The sequence below is a fragment of the Neophocaena asiaeorientalis genome, unplaced genomic scaffold (assembly GCF_003031525.2).
Source record: "Neophocaena asiaeorientalis asiaeorientalis breed wild unplaced genomic scaffold, Neophocaena_asiaeorientalis_V1.1 scaffold449, whole genome shotgun sequence".
In the NCBI taxonomy this organism is placed as follows: domain Eukaryota; kingdom Metazoa; phylum Chordata; class Mammalia; order Artiodactyla; family Phocoenidae; genus Neophocaena; species Neophocaena asiaeorientalis.
Genome location: NW_020175027.1, coordinates 1,836,109 through 1,853,929, shown reverse-complemented (window position 1 = coordinate 1,853,929; position 17,821 = coordinate 1,836,109). Strand labels below are relative to the sequence as shown.

General features: G+C 35.9%; 1 protein-coding gene across 1 annotated transcript in view; it reads right to left on the bottom strand.

The window, feature by feature from the left end:
- Window positions 1-17,821, bottom strand: part of UNC13B (unc-13 homolog B) — a 210,935-nt gene that overhangs the window by 154,834 nt on the left and 38,280 nt on the right. Inside the window, exons 2-5 of the mRNA XM_024763008.1 lie at window positions 8,475-8,504; window positions 5,629-5,728; window positions 1,632-1,749; window positions 449-572 (exon numbers count right to left, since the gene is read on the bottom strand). Coding sequence (XP_024618776.1) covers window positions 449-572; window positions 1,632-1,749; window positions 5,629-5,728; window positions 8,475-8,504 — 372 coding nt within the window. The remainder of the gene's footprint in view (window positions 1-448; window positions 573-1,631; window positions 1,750-5,628; window positions 5,729-8,474; window positions 8,505-17,821) is intronic.

The following is a 17,821-nucleotide window of genomic DNA, read 5'->3' as shown; positions in this document are numbered from 1 at the left end:
TTCTTAACCACTGAGCCACCAGGGAAGCCCTTTTTGTGTGATTTTTTAAATTACTTTGTAAATTACTATTCTATTTATTAGTGCTATTTTAATGCTTAAATTAACAAATCACAAGGTATATATTCACTTCAAGGCAATAAATGTCAAAATATTATCAAAAGAATAAATCATTGATATTCTCTGATAAGCAGGTATTTTATTATAATAAATAGTTATAAGAAACTAAATGACTTGAAAAGAATGCTTTCAGTGTGGATTCTTTAATGAGCACCATTCTAGAGTCTACTTTGCACATTCCTGAGCTAGGTGTTACAGGGCATGGAGTGGAAGACAGAATGCCCTGAAAGGATATGGCTGACAAAAGACACAGTAAGAAAACAACTAACAAACAATTTCAAACAATGTGGTAAAAAGTATTAAATGTTTTTTAAAATCTAATCAGACTCACCAAAAGGCAACTCAAATCTTGTATCCAGCAAAATTTTATGGGGAGTTGGGTTTTTAGTTCCACAGATCTCATCATCTTTCATTAATGTCTCTGCCTCCAACGTGGACCATTCCCCAGGCCCTTCCTAGAAAAGAGACCTAAGATTAAACTTCACTCTTTCATGACTCCCCTCTCGGTTAAAGGGCCAGGTCTTTTTCTCTCATTTTCCTTGTCAGAGAGCTTCTGAGGGCCATTCACATATCCTAATGAGGCAAACACATCTGAGTCACCACCTGCCTCTGCTGTATGTGGCTTCTGTTCTCCCTCTTTGGTGGGAGAGCAGCTTTCACTGTGCTCAGCTTTCTGCCAGCCCACCGAGGACAGAATTTCCAGAGTGCTAAACTCAAAAGCAAAGCATCTCCATGGATCAATATTTAATCTGTACAATACTTAATGACTATGTCACTTAATGTGTCACTATTTCTAATCACTAAAGAGCTAGTAACATGGCTAGTTAAGTTGACCTGAACTGGGACCACAGTGAAAATATTCAAAGTGAGTGTCATAGGGAAATTATGCTGAGTTATGTTCTAATCTGGTAAAGTGGAGTGGAAATTCAGTCTTGAAAATAGTGTATTAAGACAAGTGTGATTACCAATTGCCAAGCCTGTAGTTCCTTAAACTCTGTTAGGGTTATATGTGGAAGAAGGAAGACTGAAATCAGGTCCCTGGGATAGGTGACTCAAAGAGCTGGCTGAGGAAGTTTAATGGGACTCCTCTCAGAACAGTGTCTTAGAGGGAATGCAGAAGCCACAGGTATCCTAGATCTCCCTCTCTCTCTCTCTCTCTCTCTCTCTCTCTCTCTCTTTTTCTCTCTCCCCCTCCCTCACACTCCCCTCCTTCACCCTGCTGATCCCACCCACCCCACCACCACCACACACACACAGAGTACTCAGAAGGGCCTATCTACCTGATAAGGCTAAATAGGTACTCTGGCACCTCTGAGTTAAGTCACAGGGCAGAGGGAAGGCCTTAGATAAAATCCCCTGAACCTCTCGGTGACATTAGGATGGTTTTATGTCCTCTAATTAGAAAGGGGGCAGAGAAATCTGAGATATATGGATGAACATTAGCTGAATGGAGCTAGGATGTGGAGAAGCAAGGGCTAGAACCCTACCTCCAAATGGGCAATGCACTGACTGACCTCATCTGACTGACGAATTGTCTTCAGTGCAATCCACACAGTCCCCACCATGGTGTCCCAGATCAGTCCTTTGTTCCATACTTCCACACTTAGACCCAGGTCCAGACGACTAATCTCACTGAAGGAAAGAAGAAAGCCCTTTTTTAGAAACCCAGGTAATATGAAAGAAACATCTACATCTCCTGTTTTGCTAAACCTTGAGTATGTCCTGATCAGGATCCTGTCATCAGGGAAAAATCAAAATGTCCCTAATCCTGCAACCACTCTTTAGGTTCCCAGAGACCTATGTAGGGTATGCACAGAAAAATGCCTCTGTCAGTCTGTCCCCTCTCCTTTGGAGCTACAATCATTGTTAGACTAATACAGTTTCACAAGAACAATGAAGCCAAGCAATGAGGGCATTATTGCCAGGAATGTCTGCCTACAATCTCCAAACTTAAGCAACAGTTTTATATGTTTTATTGTAATACTAGCACTGCCTGCAACTTATACCTCTGGATACAGGGAACTATGAGGAAAAAGCAAGTCTTCTTTATGACAAATATGAAAGGGAATCCAAGCAAAAGTAAAAGGGCCCATTAGAAGATCTAAGTTTGATGGGAACATGTGGTCAGAGGCAGGTGAGGGACACTGGAGTGTGCTAGTTCATTATCAGTTAAAGCAGGTACTGTCACTGATAAACAAAATGATCACAGGATAATGATAAACACAATGATTTTCCTGTAATAATAACTAGGAAAAATTATTTAAAAAGAAATTATTCCAGGGAGCCAGGTGACCACAAGCAAAAGCAGTGTCATACATGGAAGAATATCAGCTTGGAAGGGCTAACTCAAAAATAATTATGGACTTAAGGTGAAACAAGCAAACGCTTATGTTAATGCTAAAAACATTCTCCAGAAAGCTCTTATGGAAACACAAGGTTATTTGAGGGGAAATGCAAGAAAGATGAGAAAAGGCCAATTCCAGCAGGAAAAGCAGAAAGGTATTCTCAGGAAAACAACAGCTATTCATCACATGTAGAAGTTTCAAGTTTGTGCTTTAGAGATAGCTTGGCTTCCCTGTTGTACTATTAAGATACATGTTCTCAGATTCACTAGTTTGGGATGTGGCCTTATAGCCATAAAATTCATATCAAGTGTGTTGAAAACAAGTGAAGCAAGCAAATTTGCCCCTTTTATATAAATACAGCAGAACAGAAAAGTACTGAGTTCATTTTTTCATTTATGTTTACTGACATGTACAATTCATATGGCTTGGTACATTGGGGAAGACACACAATATAGGACCTAGCTCCCATCTCTAAAAACTTCCAAGCTATCTGGAGAGCTGTTCAAAACCAAAAAGTAGGTGACCAAACCCAGCCACTATGTTAGGGCATTCACAGTGGGGAAGCTGAGCTTTTGGCACACAGTTTCATTCAGCCTAATTAACTGATTAGCCTTGGAAAAATATATGTAACAACCCCAAATCTTTTGAATCTGGAAAAGAAAAATTGCTTGGGGATACATATACAATATTCCCAAAGCAAGTCTTAAATAGCGTCTCAAGCCAATAGCTAAAAGAAACAGCCAGAGGTCTTTCTTTACAGCTTGACTTGGACAGATAAAGAAGAAAATCTGTTCTTCAGGGAACTCTGGGGAATAAAGCCCAAACAATGAGGATATTTTCTGTGAGAAATCTCTTATCTACATCTGCTCAAATGGCCCAACTAAGAGAAGTCTGAGAGCTCTGTTTATGCCTCATCCCCAGAGCTCTGGGGAAGTTCCTGTTCTGTTAACTCAATCAACAGTATATGTGCACACATGTATACAAGATTCTGAGCTAGGCAAATTCACAGTAAGTGAAGATGCCCTCCTTGCCCCTAAGAAATGAACAATCTAGTCCTGGAAATAAGACAAAGAAATACTAAAGATAAATGAGAAGTTCCAAAATGAATATTAGATACTACCACATAATACATTAGGGAGGGAAAAAAAAAGGAGAAAGGGGAACAAGTGACCAGCAATGGAGCTACCAGTGACAGAAGAGCAGGATAGGAGGAATAAGGAATAGGAGCAGTAAGGTGGATAATGTAGCTAATAAAACCTGTGTAGAAGGAGAGAGGACAAAATTCACACAGCATCTCAAGGTGGGGGACAGAAGAAAAGTCACACATATCACAGTAGGGTTGAAAGAGTAAGTGCTATTGGAAACTGGAAAATAAACAAGTAAGAATAAAGCTACTATGCTGATGAGAGACTGCAGAAGGTTGATATGTTTCACATGCTGGGAACAGTTATAACAGCGAGTGATTATTAGAGCCAACTGGAAATCAAAAGAAAGCAGGATTGCTAAGTTTATATACCACAGCCAGAACTGTGGTATGGCTAACAGGGAAGAGACTTGAAAAAACTCTTCATAGTTGACTTTACACGAGTGAAGAAAAAACAAATGGTCTCACTCTGATGTCAATATAACAGATAGGAATAAATGAGGTTCATAATCTTGAGAGAGGGGCAACCAGTGAGAAATCTGACACCACTAGCCTCTTCTTGAAGCCCCAGTTCTTCAGCTTCCATGACACTACTATCTCGTTTCTCCTTCTTGCTCTCTGTTCACTCCTTCCTAATCCTCTTTGTCCCCTCTTTAAATGCTGGTGCTCTCCAGGCTCTACCCAAGGCCCTTTTCTCACCCAACACACTCTCCCTAAGCTTTCTCATCTATGCCTATGGCTTCAACTGACCAAAATATTTCTCCAACCCAGGCTTCCATGAGTACCAGGTTCAAGTTTTAACTTATCTTCTGTAACTTTCTTCTTACCTGTCCTGTAAGAACTTCAAATATAAGCTTGTTCATAACTGATATATTATTATCTCCTATCCTAATGAGTAGCTCACCACTCACCCAATCATCCAAGACAAGTCTTGGTTCTACCTCAACATCTTCTATCCATCCTTTTCTATCTATCCTTCTGTTACTGTCTTAGCCCAAACCCTCACAGTCTTAACCTTTAACTATTATAATAAAGTTTCCTAAATGGTACTATAAGCAGCAATATATTAAAAGCCCAGAGGATTGGAATGTTTCCCCATAAAAAGAGTCATCCTATGTCTGAGATGGACTATAAAACTCGCAAAGCAATTTCACTTCAATCACAAATTTCACTGCAATTTTAATACATTTTCTTGGTTGACCCCCTTGTGCCCACCTTCCCAAAAAAATAAGCATAACCTTGTAAGCAAGAGTAGACCTTTACAGATAAGGAAACTGACACTCAGAGAAGCTAAGTGATTTGGTCAGCCCTTCAAAATGATATTGTACATTTTTGTTCCCTTTCCTAGAGCAGAAAAAAAAAATTGCTGAAATTTAAGAGGAAAAAAGGAAATAGCAAGTTTTTAAAGCCAGAGCTTACAATCATAATATACTAAATTTTGTGTCATATGCAAGCAATTCTACTAATATTTACTCATTTTTATTAATTAGATGAAGGTAGAACATTTTACTCCGTAAAGCAAAAGGATTATAAGCACAGACATCCTCATCTTCGAAAGCAGGTGACTTGGAAACACAAACACAGTCCTCACATGCATAACCACATTCCTTCAAGAAGCCTTCTGAGAATCAAAGAAAGATTAAGTTAGGTTTAATATCATGCTCAGTATGTTATACTATACCTAATTCTGACCACTAGGAAAATCTGACTAGGTAGTGTTTTCACCCATGTAAACTGAGCGTTTACTTGAATTCATAATTCGCCTCTGAAAATAGATTACAAATTGGGAGACAACAAAACTGTAGATGTACTTTACCTACCACACACCTCATTTGTTCCTTTCTCTAGTTTTCAAAAAGAATATTTAACATGCTATTAAAATGTGTTTTTTAATATTTAACGTATTTTATAAGTCTTAGATATACACAAAATCTTCAGCCTCTACTTGTTTAATCCAATGTGATTACCTTGGAAATATTGTCAAATATTATAGGCATGCTGCTGCTGCTGCAAAGTACTTACAACATAAAATCTTGTTCCCAGGAAGGTTGATCGCCACGGACTGCTACAGTTGTGCTCTTCACATTTTGCACTTTCAGGGTCACATATGTGTTAAATTTGTCTTTGAAAAAATGCAAACCAAAGATACAATACTTAGTGCTCAGATGGTTATCCAGTCTCACAAAACCCTTGGAATTAAGTAATGTCCATATTACAGTATATATAAGAAAAAATGGAATTATATATTGTACAATATAGCATCATTCTAAGCAGAGAGGTACAGAAAAATTAGAAAACACATTCTATTCTCAAAAGCATAATCTACAATAGTGTTTTTCAAATTTAAGGACTATATTTTATATTTGACCAGTAGATACATATATACACACATATAAACAAAAACAAAAGCTTTATGAAATACAAGATGTGATACATTGATATTTTTATTATAATTTTTAAAATATTAATAACTAACTAAATTGACTTTATAGCCCACCTGCAGTTTGAAAAAATAATAATCTAATTGATCTTACAGGAAAGATAAGATATGCAAATTAATAAAATGTATAAAGAAATAAGTACCACAGAGAAAGCAAAAAAGTGCTAAAGGAAGGCAGAAGAGGAAAGAGTTACCTCTATTTGTTTACAGGGACAAGAATTGAGGAAAAATCCTCATAAAGGAAACGGATTTCAAGCTTGATCTATTCACCCTGGCCTAAAGCACAACTTACATTAAAAAAATATATATTATCACAGAGTCAGAAAAAGGAAATTCTCTAACCTGAGAGTATAAATTGAGTACCAAACAAAGGTAAGCGGCCTGGATCTCAAAACTCAGAAATCTGACCTAAGACTTAACACAGCACATTTTGTTACTTCCTTTGTATCAGCCATGATGAGGGACACTGAATTGAGAGTTCACTTCTCTATGTAAGAAGTTAATCATAATTTTATAAAATGAAAAAAAACAGACTATCATTTTTGACTCATCAAATTGCCAAAGATTGCTTAAAACAATTACCTGTGTTAGAGGTGTGAGAAGATGGGCACTGTCATGCACTTCTAGCAGAAAGTAAATCTTTCTCTTAAGTATCATAAAAAACTATGCAGTCTTATACCTACAATTATTCTACAATTATACCAAAGATATATGAGGATACAAGCCCACCCACATGAGGGAATTCCCATCCATATCTGGTAGTAGCAATGCAGTATACCCCTAAGCTGTTTTCTATCATAGGATTTTGTACTCCATTCCCCATGTCCAACCATAGCTGACCAGACCAAAAGGAGATGCCACCCAAAAGCAGCCAGCCAATTCATAAGCTGACCAAAAGCTGAGACCAATATGATTCCCTCTCAAAAGATTTTCAGTAGGGAAAACAAAGAAATAGTAACAATTGATTGGTGCTGAAGCTTGAAGGAGAGGCATATAAATTCTATTGGAGCAGCCACTATGGGGTGTGTGCAAGACAGGTAAGCATAAAAAGCCTGCTGGATGAGAAAGGAGAGCAGAAAAGCTTTTCAGAAAGAAGAGAAGCCCTAACCCAGAGCCACTGGAGAGAGCAGTAGGCCCAGAAACTGCTTTAGTTCCTGTTGCACCCAGATTTGGTTTTTCAGATTTTCTTGGGTTCCCAATCGTGTTTTTTTCCCCATAATCCACAGTACCCTCCTTTTGCCCCCAGAAGGAACTAGAGTAAGTCTTTATAACTAACTTGACATTCAGTTAAGAAAATGTGTATTAAAATAAGGAGATACCATTTTCACCTTCAGATGAGCAAAGATTAAAAAGTTTCATATTATCTAATGTTGATAAGGATTTGGGAAAGCAGACACCCACATACTTTTAGTCTGAGTATAAGCTAGCAAAATTTTTCAGAAATGCAATTTGGCAGCAGCTACCAAATTTGTTTAAAATACGTACCTTTGGCCCAACAATTCTCTACTTCTAGACTCTAGCATACAGATACATTTTCAAAAGCAGGCAATGTTAAATGCACAAGAACATTTATTGCTTATAATAGCAAAAAAATTGAAATGACCTGAATATTCAATAAGGGACCTAGGGTACAACAAAATCCTGGACACTATTTTTTTTACAGTAGGTTCTTGTTGGTTATCTGTTTTAAATATAGTAGTGTGTGTACAACTCTTTGAAAGAAAGAACCAGATATATGTATACACAAGGAAAGACTTTCATGGTATGTTGTTGGAAAAAAAGCAGGTTGCACAAAGACATGTGTAGCTGATCCATTAGTGTATACATGCACATACACAGTAAAACTCTGAAAAGGTATATAAAAGCCTCAAAATAGTTACTTTTGAGAAGCAGAATTGAGTTGACCAAGAGGTAAGGAGACTAACTTTTTACCAGATTGATATAGATTTCTTTAATGTTTTACAACAGCACTGTTTTTTTTCAACTTTTTGAAGTGTAACTGGCAGTTAAAAAGTGTATATATTTAAGGTGCACAACTTGATTTTATATACGTATACAATGTGAAATAATCACCACAATCAAGCTAATTCACATTCCTCACCACCTCATAATTAGCATTTTCTGTGCGTGTGTGTGTTGAGAACGCTTAAGACCTACCCTCTTAGCAAATTTCAAGTATACAATACTTGTTAACCATAGATACATTGTTGTACATTAGCTCTCCAGAAATAATTCATTTTGCATAACTTAAACTTTGTACCCCCTTGACCAATCTCTTCCCATACTGATTTTTAATTAATTTAATGAACTTAGTGAATTTAACTAATTTAACCAATGAATCAAATGAAATTAATGATTTTTTGAAAGAATGTTTTTAAATCACAGCAAGTATGGGGAGAAGAACATAATAATTAAAGGCTGGCCTTACCTGGTGAACCCTGGAACTTGGCTCTTTTAACTGCAAGAGAGAGAAAAAGGACACTGTGAAGAATTCTTGCAAGTTAATTTATTTAACCAGCATTTATTGAGTAACTACTATGTGCCACTAGAGTTAGGACTAGATTTTTAAGTCTAAGTCATTAGAGAAAAGAAGCTGGGACTTCTGATCAAAGCTTGAATGCAGAGAGTTAGAAGGGCCCTTAAAAGTCATCCAATCTAATCTCATACTCCATGCAGAAATCTCTTACAGCTTCCTGACGAAGAGGTAGAGGTAACTAAATTACTCCTACGGCACCCAATTTCATGTCAGATAACTTTCTAAGGTTTAAATTATTTATGTTCCTTATTTAAAACCCATCATAGGAACTCCCTCATTCCACTCATGCCAAAAGAAGACCTTAACAGGCCAGATCTGGACAACAGGTTTTTTTTGTTTTTGTTTTTGTTTTTTCTGCGGTACGCGGGCCACTGGGCCACCAGGGAAGCCCAGGACAACAGGTTATAAACAAGAGTGAGAAGTAACTTCTTTCTGGGAATAAGCAGATATCAAGAAGAGTTCCTGTCCAAATTAAAGGTATCCAAACTGGAAGAGAAGAGGTAAAATTGTCATTATATGCAGATGACATGATACTAAATGCATACGGAAAACCCTAAAGACTCCACACAAAAACTATTAGAACTGATAAATGAATTCAGCAGGGTAGCAGGATACAAGATTAACATACAGAAATTGGTTGCATTTCTTTACACTAACAATGAAATATCAGAAAGGGAAAGTAAAAAAAAATCCCGTTTAAAATCACATCAAAAAATCCTTAAGAGGGCTTCCCAGGTGGCGCAGTGGTTGAGAGTCTGCCTGCCGATGCAGGGGACACGGGTTCGTGCCCCGGTCCCGGAAGATCCCACATGCCGCGGAGCGGCTGGGCACGTGAGCCATGGCGGCTGAGCCTGCGCATCCGGACCCTGTGCCCCACAACAGGAGAGGCCACAACAGTGAGAGGCCCGCGTACCGCAAAAAAAAATACTTAAGAATAAACCTCACCAAGGAGGTGAAAGACTTATACACCAAGAACTATAAAACATTGATAAAGGAAATTGAAGAAGATTTAAAGAAATGGAAAGATATCCCATGCTTTTGGATTGGAAGAATTAATATTGTTAAAATGGCCATACTACCCAAAACAATCTACAGATTTAATGCAATCCCTATTAAACTAAATTACATTTAGTTTAATAGAACTAAATGTAAGAGCTAAAACTATAAAACATCTAGAAGAAAACATAGGAGAAAATCTTACTGGCCTTGGGCGATTAGGCAAAGATTTCTTAAACTGGATACAAAAAGCATGAAGTTTAAAAGAAAAAAATTGATAAACTAGACTTCTTCAGAAGTTAAAACATGTATTTCTCAAAAGACTCTGTTAAAAAGTTATAGACCAAGAGGAAATATTTGCAAAATGTATCTGATAAGACTGATAAAGGACTATTTAAAAAATCTCAAAACTCAATATTAAGAAAGCAAAGAACCCATAATTTTAAAATTGGACAGAAAATTTGAACAGACACTTCACCAAAAAAGGATACACAGGTGGCAAATAAGCACATGAAAAGAAGCTCAATATCATTATTCATCAAGGAAATGTTAATTAAAAACATAATGAGATAGCACTATATACCCACTAGATGATCTAAAATTTACAAATCTGACAGAACCAAGCGTTAATGAGGATGTGGACCAACTAGAACTCTCATATATTGCTGATGAGAATACAAAATGAAACAATCATTTTGGGAAACAGCTTAGAAGTTTCTTACAAAGTTAAACATATTTATCATATATTCCAGCAATTAGTCTTCTAAGTATTTACCCCAAAGGAATGAAAATTTATGTCCACACAAATACTTGTACATGAATGTTCATAAGAACATTATTGACAATAGCCAAAAACCTAGAAAGAACCCAAATGTCCTGATAAACAAATTGTGGCATATCTATACAATAGTATACTACTCAGCCATACAAATGAAAGAGTTACTGATACACACAACAAAAAAATGAATCTGAGAAGCAAATTTTGCTAAGTGAAAAAGCTAGACACAAGACTACATGCTGTATGACTCCATTTACATAACATGCTAGAAAAAGCAAAACCATAATAGAAAGTACAGCAGTACAAAGAAACTCAAGGAAACATTTTGGGGTGATGGAACTGTCTGTATCTCAACTATGGTTGTGTTTACATGACTATATTTATTGGTCAAAGATCAAAACTCCTAGCAGCAATCCCACACTTAGGAATTTACTCTATAGATAGATTCCACAGGTACAGAAAGAAGTTTATACCAGCTAATAAGTTGAAGCAATGTTTATAATAGCAAAAGATTAGGGGATTGATTAAATGTTAAATTATCTAAATGTGACAAGCAAAGCTTTAGAATTTTCAGAAGAAAATATAAGGGAATGAATATCTCTGTATGATGGGTGAATGGATGGATGGATAGATATACAAGTTTTAGAATAAAAATCATGAAAGGAAAAACTGCATACCAACTTTGAGAGTGATTATATCTTGGGAGAGAAGGGATTGAGACTGTAAAGGATGCTTCAACTTTATCCACAATATACTATTTTTTTAACCTTAACTAATATGAAAAACATTAACATGTTAAATCTAGGTGGTGAGTACATGATTATGTAATATATTATTCTCTATACTTCTTCCTTTTAAAAAATTTTTATTCTTGCATATGACATGGTCCTCTATGTTGAGCAAATGATATGATCATTTATGTAGAAAATCTAAGTGAATCAACCAAAAAGCTTCTGGAACTAAATAAGCAATCATGGCACGGTTGCAAAATACAAGGTTACTGTACAAAAGTCAATCACTTTCCTATATATAAACAATGAACAAGTGAAATTTGAAGTTAAAAACACATTACCATTTATGTAAATCTAACAAATAGGTATAAATCTAACAAAATATGTATAAGATCTCTATGAAGAAAACTACAAAACTGATGAAAGCTATCAAAGAATGAAATAGATATTCCACGTTCATGGATAGGAAGACTCAATATTGTCAAGATGTCAGTTCTTCTCAACTTGATCTTTAAGTTCAATGCAATCCTAATCAACATCCTAGCAAGTTACTTTGTGGATACAGACAAATTGATTCTAAAGTTTATATGGAGAGGATAAAGACCCAGAACAGCCAACTCAATACTGAAGTAAAAGAACAAAGTTGGAGGACTGACACTAACCAACTTTAAGACTTACTGTAAAGTTAATAGTAATCAAGACAGTATAGTATTAGGAAAAGAACAGACAAACAGATCAATGGAACAGAATAGAGAGCTAGAAATAGACCCATGTAAATGTAGTCAACTGATCTTTGACAAAGAAGCAAAGGGAATACAATGGTAGTAGCAATGATAGTCTTTTCAATAAATGGGGCTAGGAGAAATGGACCTTTACACGTAAAAAAAATGAATCTAGACAAAGACCTTCACAAAAATTAACTCCAAATGGATCATAGACCTAAATGTAAAACATAAAACTCCTAGAAAATAACATAGGAGAAAACAGATGACCTAGGGCATGTGATGGTCTTTTAGATACAAGAGGAATAATTCATGAAAGAAATAACTGATAAGCTGGACTTCATTAAAATCAAAAACTTCTGTTCTGTGAAAGACAATGTCAAGAGAATGAGGAAACAAGCCACATACTAGAAGAAATATTTGCAAGAGACACATCTGATAAAGGACTGCTATCCAAAATATATACAGAACTCTTAAAACTCAACAGTAAGACAACACACAGCCTGATTTTAAAATGGGCAAAAGACTTTAACAGACACCTTACCAAAGAAGATACAATGATGGCAAGTAACCATATGAAAAGATGTTCAACATCATGTCATTAGGGAATTATAGATTAAAACAACTATGTATAAAATGGTGTTAAACAAAAAGGAAAAACTGCATTAAATGGATGAGGTGGCTATTTGCCCTTTGGGCTCCCTAGTACCAAAATACTCTTCCTCTTCTGAAGAAATCCCGAGAGAGGGGAAGCAGAACCCTACAACTCACTGCAAAAGCCAAAGGCAAAAGACCTAGGTGTAGCAATCACATGCTCCCAACTTGAATCTTGAGGGACTGAAACGAAGTTGCAGAGCTGGTTAGAGAAAGTTGCAGAGAAGTTGGGATTCCAGTAGAAGAGCATGAATGTCTAAGGCAGTGGAGTTCTAAAGGACAACAGTTTACATCCAGTAATGTGAGAACACCAAAATGGACCATTCCTATTCTTGGATATTGGGGTTTTATGTCAATTTTCCTTTTTATCTCCATTTTACAGGTAAGAAGAAACTTGAGTTCAGAGAGGTTCTGTGGCTGGGTCACATTAAGAATCAACTGGGAACATCACATGGATTAATTAATGGCACTAGATAAAGGATTCAGGTCGTCTGACTCTAAGTCTAGTTCTTTCCATTCCACCAGAATGCCACCATGGAGGCAGCTGGAGGAGGAGAAGAAAAAGAAAAAAACATAGTCACTACCCTAAGGAAGGTGAGAGAGACAGCAAAAACAATGCAAGCACATGGAGGAAAAGAGCTAATCATGTAATTCACTGTCAACTTAGAAACCAAAATGTAATGTTAAGATAAAATATGCCAAAGAGAAAGGACAGATGAGTAAGGTTGGGATTAATAACCAAAGCTGTTATCAAGTAGATAGAAGTAGAACTGGGATTAAGGAAATGGATAAAACATAGATAGGCAAAGAGAAGAAGGAACAACATGAGAAAAAGGTACAGAGCAGTATTTCAGTCCAATGAGAGGCAAAACCCGTTAGCCCCACAAAATCTCTAAGAGTTTTGAGTGCCAGGTCCTGGGGGCTAGTCAGGCAAAAGGCTAAAACAAGGGTATTGTGGTATCCTAAATCCAGAACTTTTCCTATTTAATTTCTTCAAGAATAAATCTTTCTAAATCTCCTGCTTTGGAAAGACAGCATAAGGGAGGACAGAGGATACCAGGAGAGTCCAGAAATGAAGTAGATACATTTTGTTCCTTTTCAGTTTTTCCCAGGCATAGCCCATCTTTTTTATCATCACCTACTCCTCAACGAAACTGCGCCAATATGCCTTCCCTCCCATCACTGTGTTACAATAAAGTCTTAACCTTTAAAATTACAGACTCCTTTGATAATTTAACAAAAGCTACACACCTGCTCTCCAGAAAAATGCAGGTACATCCACAAAACACTGTGCATATCAAGGGGAAATCCATGCAGGTTAAGATCATCTCCTAATAAAAATGCTTTTATTACCAATGTTGTTCTCATTAAATTTGTTTTATTAGTTATTTTCCTATTTTATATCTACAAAAGTCTGCTTTTACTAATTTGTCTTAGGTTTATTTGCTCTATTTAAATGGACTAATTACATGGTGTTTGCTCAATAAGTATCTCTTTGGAATTGGATGGAATCATTGCTAATTCAGGGTCTTCTCTAGCCCTTGAATAATAAACACAGGCCCTTGAGAGAAATCATAGAGGAAAATGTTTTTCTTTGTCATTATGAAGATACACCATCTAAAAACTGAGTATATTCCAATATTTCAATGATAACTTTTAAAAAGCTACATTAAGCCCATGGGAGTGGAGCAAAAGCTGCAGCTGCTAATGCCTAGGAACAAGGAGGTCTTGATTGTAGACTTGGTCCTGACACTTCATTACATGGGCCCTTAGACAAAAAGCATAACTATCTTAGGCCTCAAGGTTTTCAGATAGAAATGAAAATTCTGTCTGTTCTGGAAAATGAAGATTTTTGTCAATCCAGTTTCTGTAAAATGAGGGGAAGAGGAGGTAAAAGAAATGATGTGAAAGGACACTGAAACATAAAATATTCCAGTTACCATTTTTAAATTAACTATTTTCATAAATTACAATGTTTTGATGATCATATTACATGTACCAGATTTCAGTAAAATTCCAGCACAATTCACTTTTAAAGAAACATCAAATTGTGTTTGGTGTTACTTGCAAAATAAAATCCTCAGAATCCTGGTAGCCTAGTTTTACTAATTTATTCTGAATTTGGATATTAATACCTAGAGAGTAACAAAGACTGCTTCAGCTGTCACTACTTTAACCTTAGAATACTGTACTAAATTTGACATCCATTTTATTTTTATTTACTGGTCATAATGTGTGCACATTTAAATATCAAATACTCTATAACTATAATGTTATTTTTTAAATCTTGATACCTGGTAAGGCAAGAGACGCCTGCCTAGTTCATCAGTGCCTTAACTACTCTTTTCTGCATCAGTTGAAATAATAAGGTTTTTTTCTCTTTGATTTTTTAATGTGGCTATTATATACATGGGTTTTCAGATGATAATCAAATCTTTTTAAGTTTTAGAATCAGATTGGCAAGTTCCCAAAAATTAATGTTGCGACTCTGATCAGAACTACATTTAAATCTACAAATGGAGAGACTGTATATTTTTTAAATATTTAGGTTTCCTATACTTGAAAATAGCATGTCTCCCCATTTATTTACTCCTTTAATATCTTGTTTTATAATTTTCCACAAAATGGTCCCATACATCTTTTGTTAGATTTCTCTATGGCACTCTTTTTTGCTATAATAAATGGTATTTTTATTGCATAGAAATGCAGCTGACTTTTGAAAATTGATCTTGTATCTAATAATTCTGCTAAACTCAATTCTATTATTTATGCCTTGATTCTCCAGTTCCCTAGGTAGAAAATCATATTATCTAAAATTATATTTTTTTCTCTCTTTTTAAACCTAAAATATTGTTTGTCTGATATTATTGCATGGGCTAGGCCTACCAATAAACTTTTGAATGTAAATAATGATAGCTGGCATCCTTGATTTTTTTCTGATTTTAAAGGGAATATTTTTAAGGTTTCAGTATTGAATATGATATTTGCTATAGGTTTTTCAACTTTTTATTTTGAAATAATTATAGATTTGCAACAGACAGTTGCAAAAATAATACAGAGAGGTCCCATGTAACCTTCACCCAGTTCCCCCTAGTAGTTAAATCTTACATAACAAAACAAGGAAAGTGACATTGGTACAATGTGTATGGTTCTATGCCATTTATCACACGTGTAGATCTGTGTAAGAACCAGTGCAATCAAGATATAGAACTACTCCATCACCACAAAGATCTACCGCCTCCCCTCAATATCCCTAATCCCCGGTAACCACTAATTTGTTCTTCATCTCAATAATTTTGTCATTTTGAGAATGTTATATAAACAGATTCATACAAAATGTGATCTCTTGAGATTGTTTTTTTCCCACTCAGCATAAGGCCCTTGAGGTGTATCCAAGTTGCATCAATCATATAATTGGGTTATGCTTTTATATCTGCTCTACCAAACTCTGTCTTTTAATTGGTATGTAGACTATTTATATTGTATGTAATTTTTTAAATGGTAGGGCTTAAGTCTGCTATTTTGTGGGGGGTTTTGTTCTCAGTGGTTTTTTTTTTTCTGTTTTCTTTTTCCTGCCTTCCTGTAGGTTACTTGAACATTTTTCAAGAACTGTATTTTGCTAATCATCAGGGAAACGCAAATCAAAACCACAATGAGATATCACCTCACACCTGTTAGAATGGCTATTGGCAAAACGACAAGAAACCACAAGTGTGGGTGAGGATGTGGAGAAAAGGGAACACTCGTGCACTACTGATGGGAATGTAAATTGGTGCAGCCACTGTGGAAAACAGTATGGAGGCTCCTCAAAAACTTAAAAATAGAACTACCATATGATCCAGCAATTCCACTTCTGTGTATTTATCCAAGGAAAACGAAAACACTAATTTGACAAATATATGCACCACTATATTTATCGCAGTACTATTTACAATAGCAAACATATGGAAACAACCTAAGTGTCTATCGATGGATGAATAAAGAAGATGTGGTGTGTATATACACACACACACACAATGGAATACTACTCAGTCATAAGAATAATAAAATCTTGCTATTTGTGGCATGGATGGACCTTGAAGATGTTATGCTAAGTGAAATAAGTCAGAGAAAGACAAATACATATGATTTCACTTATATGTGGAACATAAAAAGCAAAAGAAATGAACAGACAAAACAAAACCGCAGATACAGGCAACAGAATGGCGGTTGGGGAGGCATAAAATGTATGAAGGGGCTCAAGAGGTACAAACTTCCCATCATAAAATAAATAAGTTATAAGATGTGATGTATAGCATGATTACTATAGTCAATAACATTGTAGTATATATTTGAAAGTTGCCAAAAGAGTAAATCTTAAAAGGTCTCATCACAAGAAAAAAATATTTTTTACAACTTTGGATGGTGATGGATGGTAACTACACTTACTGTGGTGATCGTATTGCAGTGTATACAAATATGTTGTACACCTGAAACTAATATATTATATATTAATTATACCTCAATTTTTTAAAAAGAACTGCAAATTGATTTATCTACAGTATTTTTAGTGTATCACTTTGTATAGCTTTTAATGGTTACTCTAGGTATTACACTTTACATATATAACATCATAGTCTATAGAGGTCAGCATTTTACCAGTTCAAGGAAGTACAGAAGCCATCTCTCTTTAAGTCCCTTTTACTCTTACTCCATTTATAATATAACCAACTTAAGTAATTCCTCTACAAAGATGAGAGCCACCGGGACAGTACTTCAATTGTCAAACATAATTTAGAAGCTCAAGGAAAGTCTACTGTATTTACCCGTATTTTTTCTCTTTCCATTATTCTTTCTGATGTTCCACGATTTCTTCTTCTATCATTTCCTTTCTGTTCCAAGAACTTCCTTAAGTCCTTCTTTTTTAAAATTTTGTTACGTTTATTTTACATAAATAAATAAATAAATAAAAGACTTAAGTAGCAAGTATTTATTGAGCAGTCATCTCTGAGCCTCGGGGTCAGCGATATCACTGCCCTCTGCAGGTTGTCCTGAGATTAAAGGAGATGATACCTGGGAAGCCCTCCCTACAGCCTGGCATATTCACCAGGCTCAGCAAGAAAATGTGAGCACGTCCACAGTGGCTGTCATCATCATCTTTGAAGTCAGCCTTTTTGATGGCTGAGTGATGTTCATTACCTGATCTATTAGTAACAGGTGTCCCTGTTTCCCTCCCAATCTAGTCTCTACAGCGGCCTGAATGACCCTATTAAAAACTATCCAAAACACATCATTCCTCTGCTCGAAACCTTGCAAACGTTCCTGTTTCACTCAGAGTAAAGCCAAAGTCTTTACAGCCATGTAAGGCCCAACCTGATC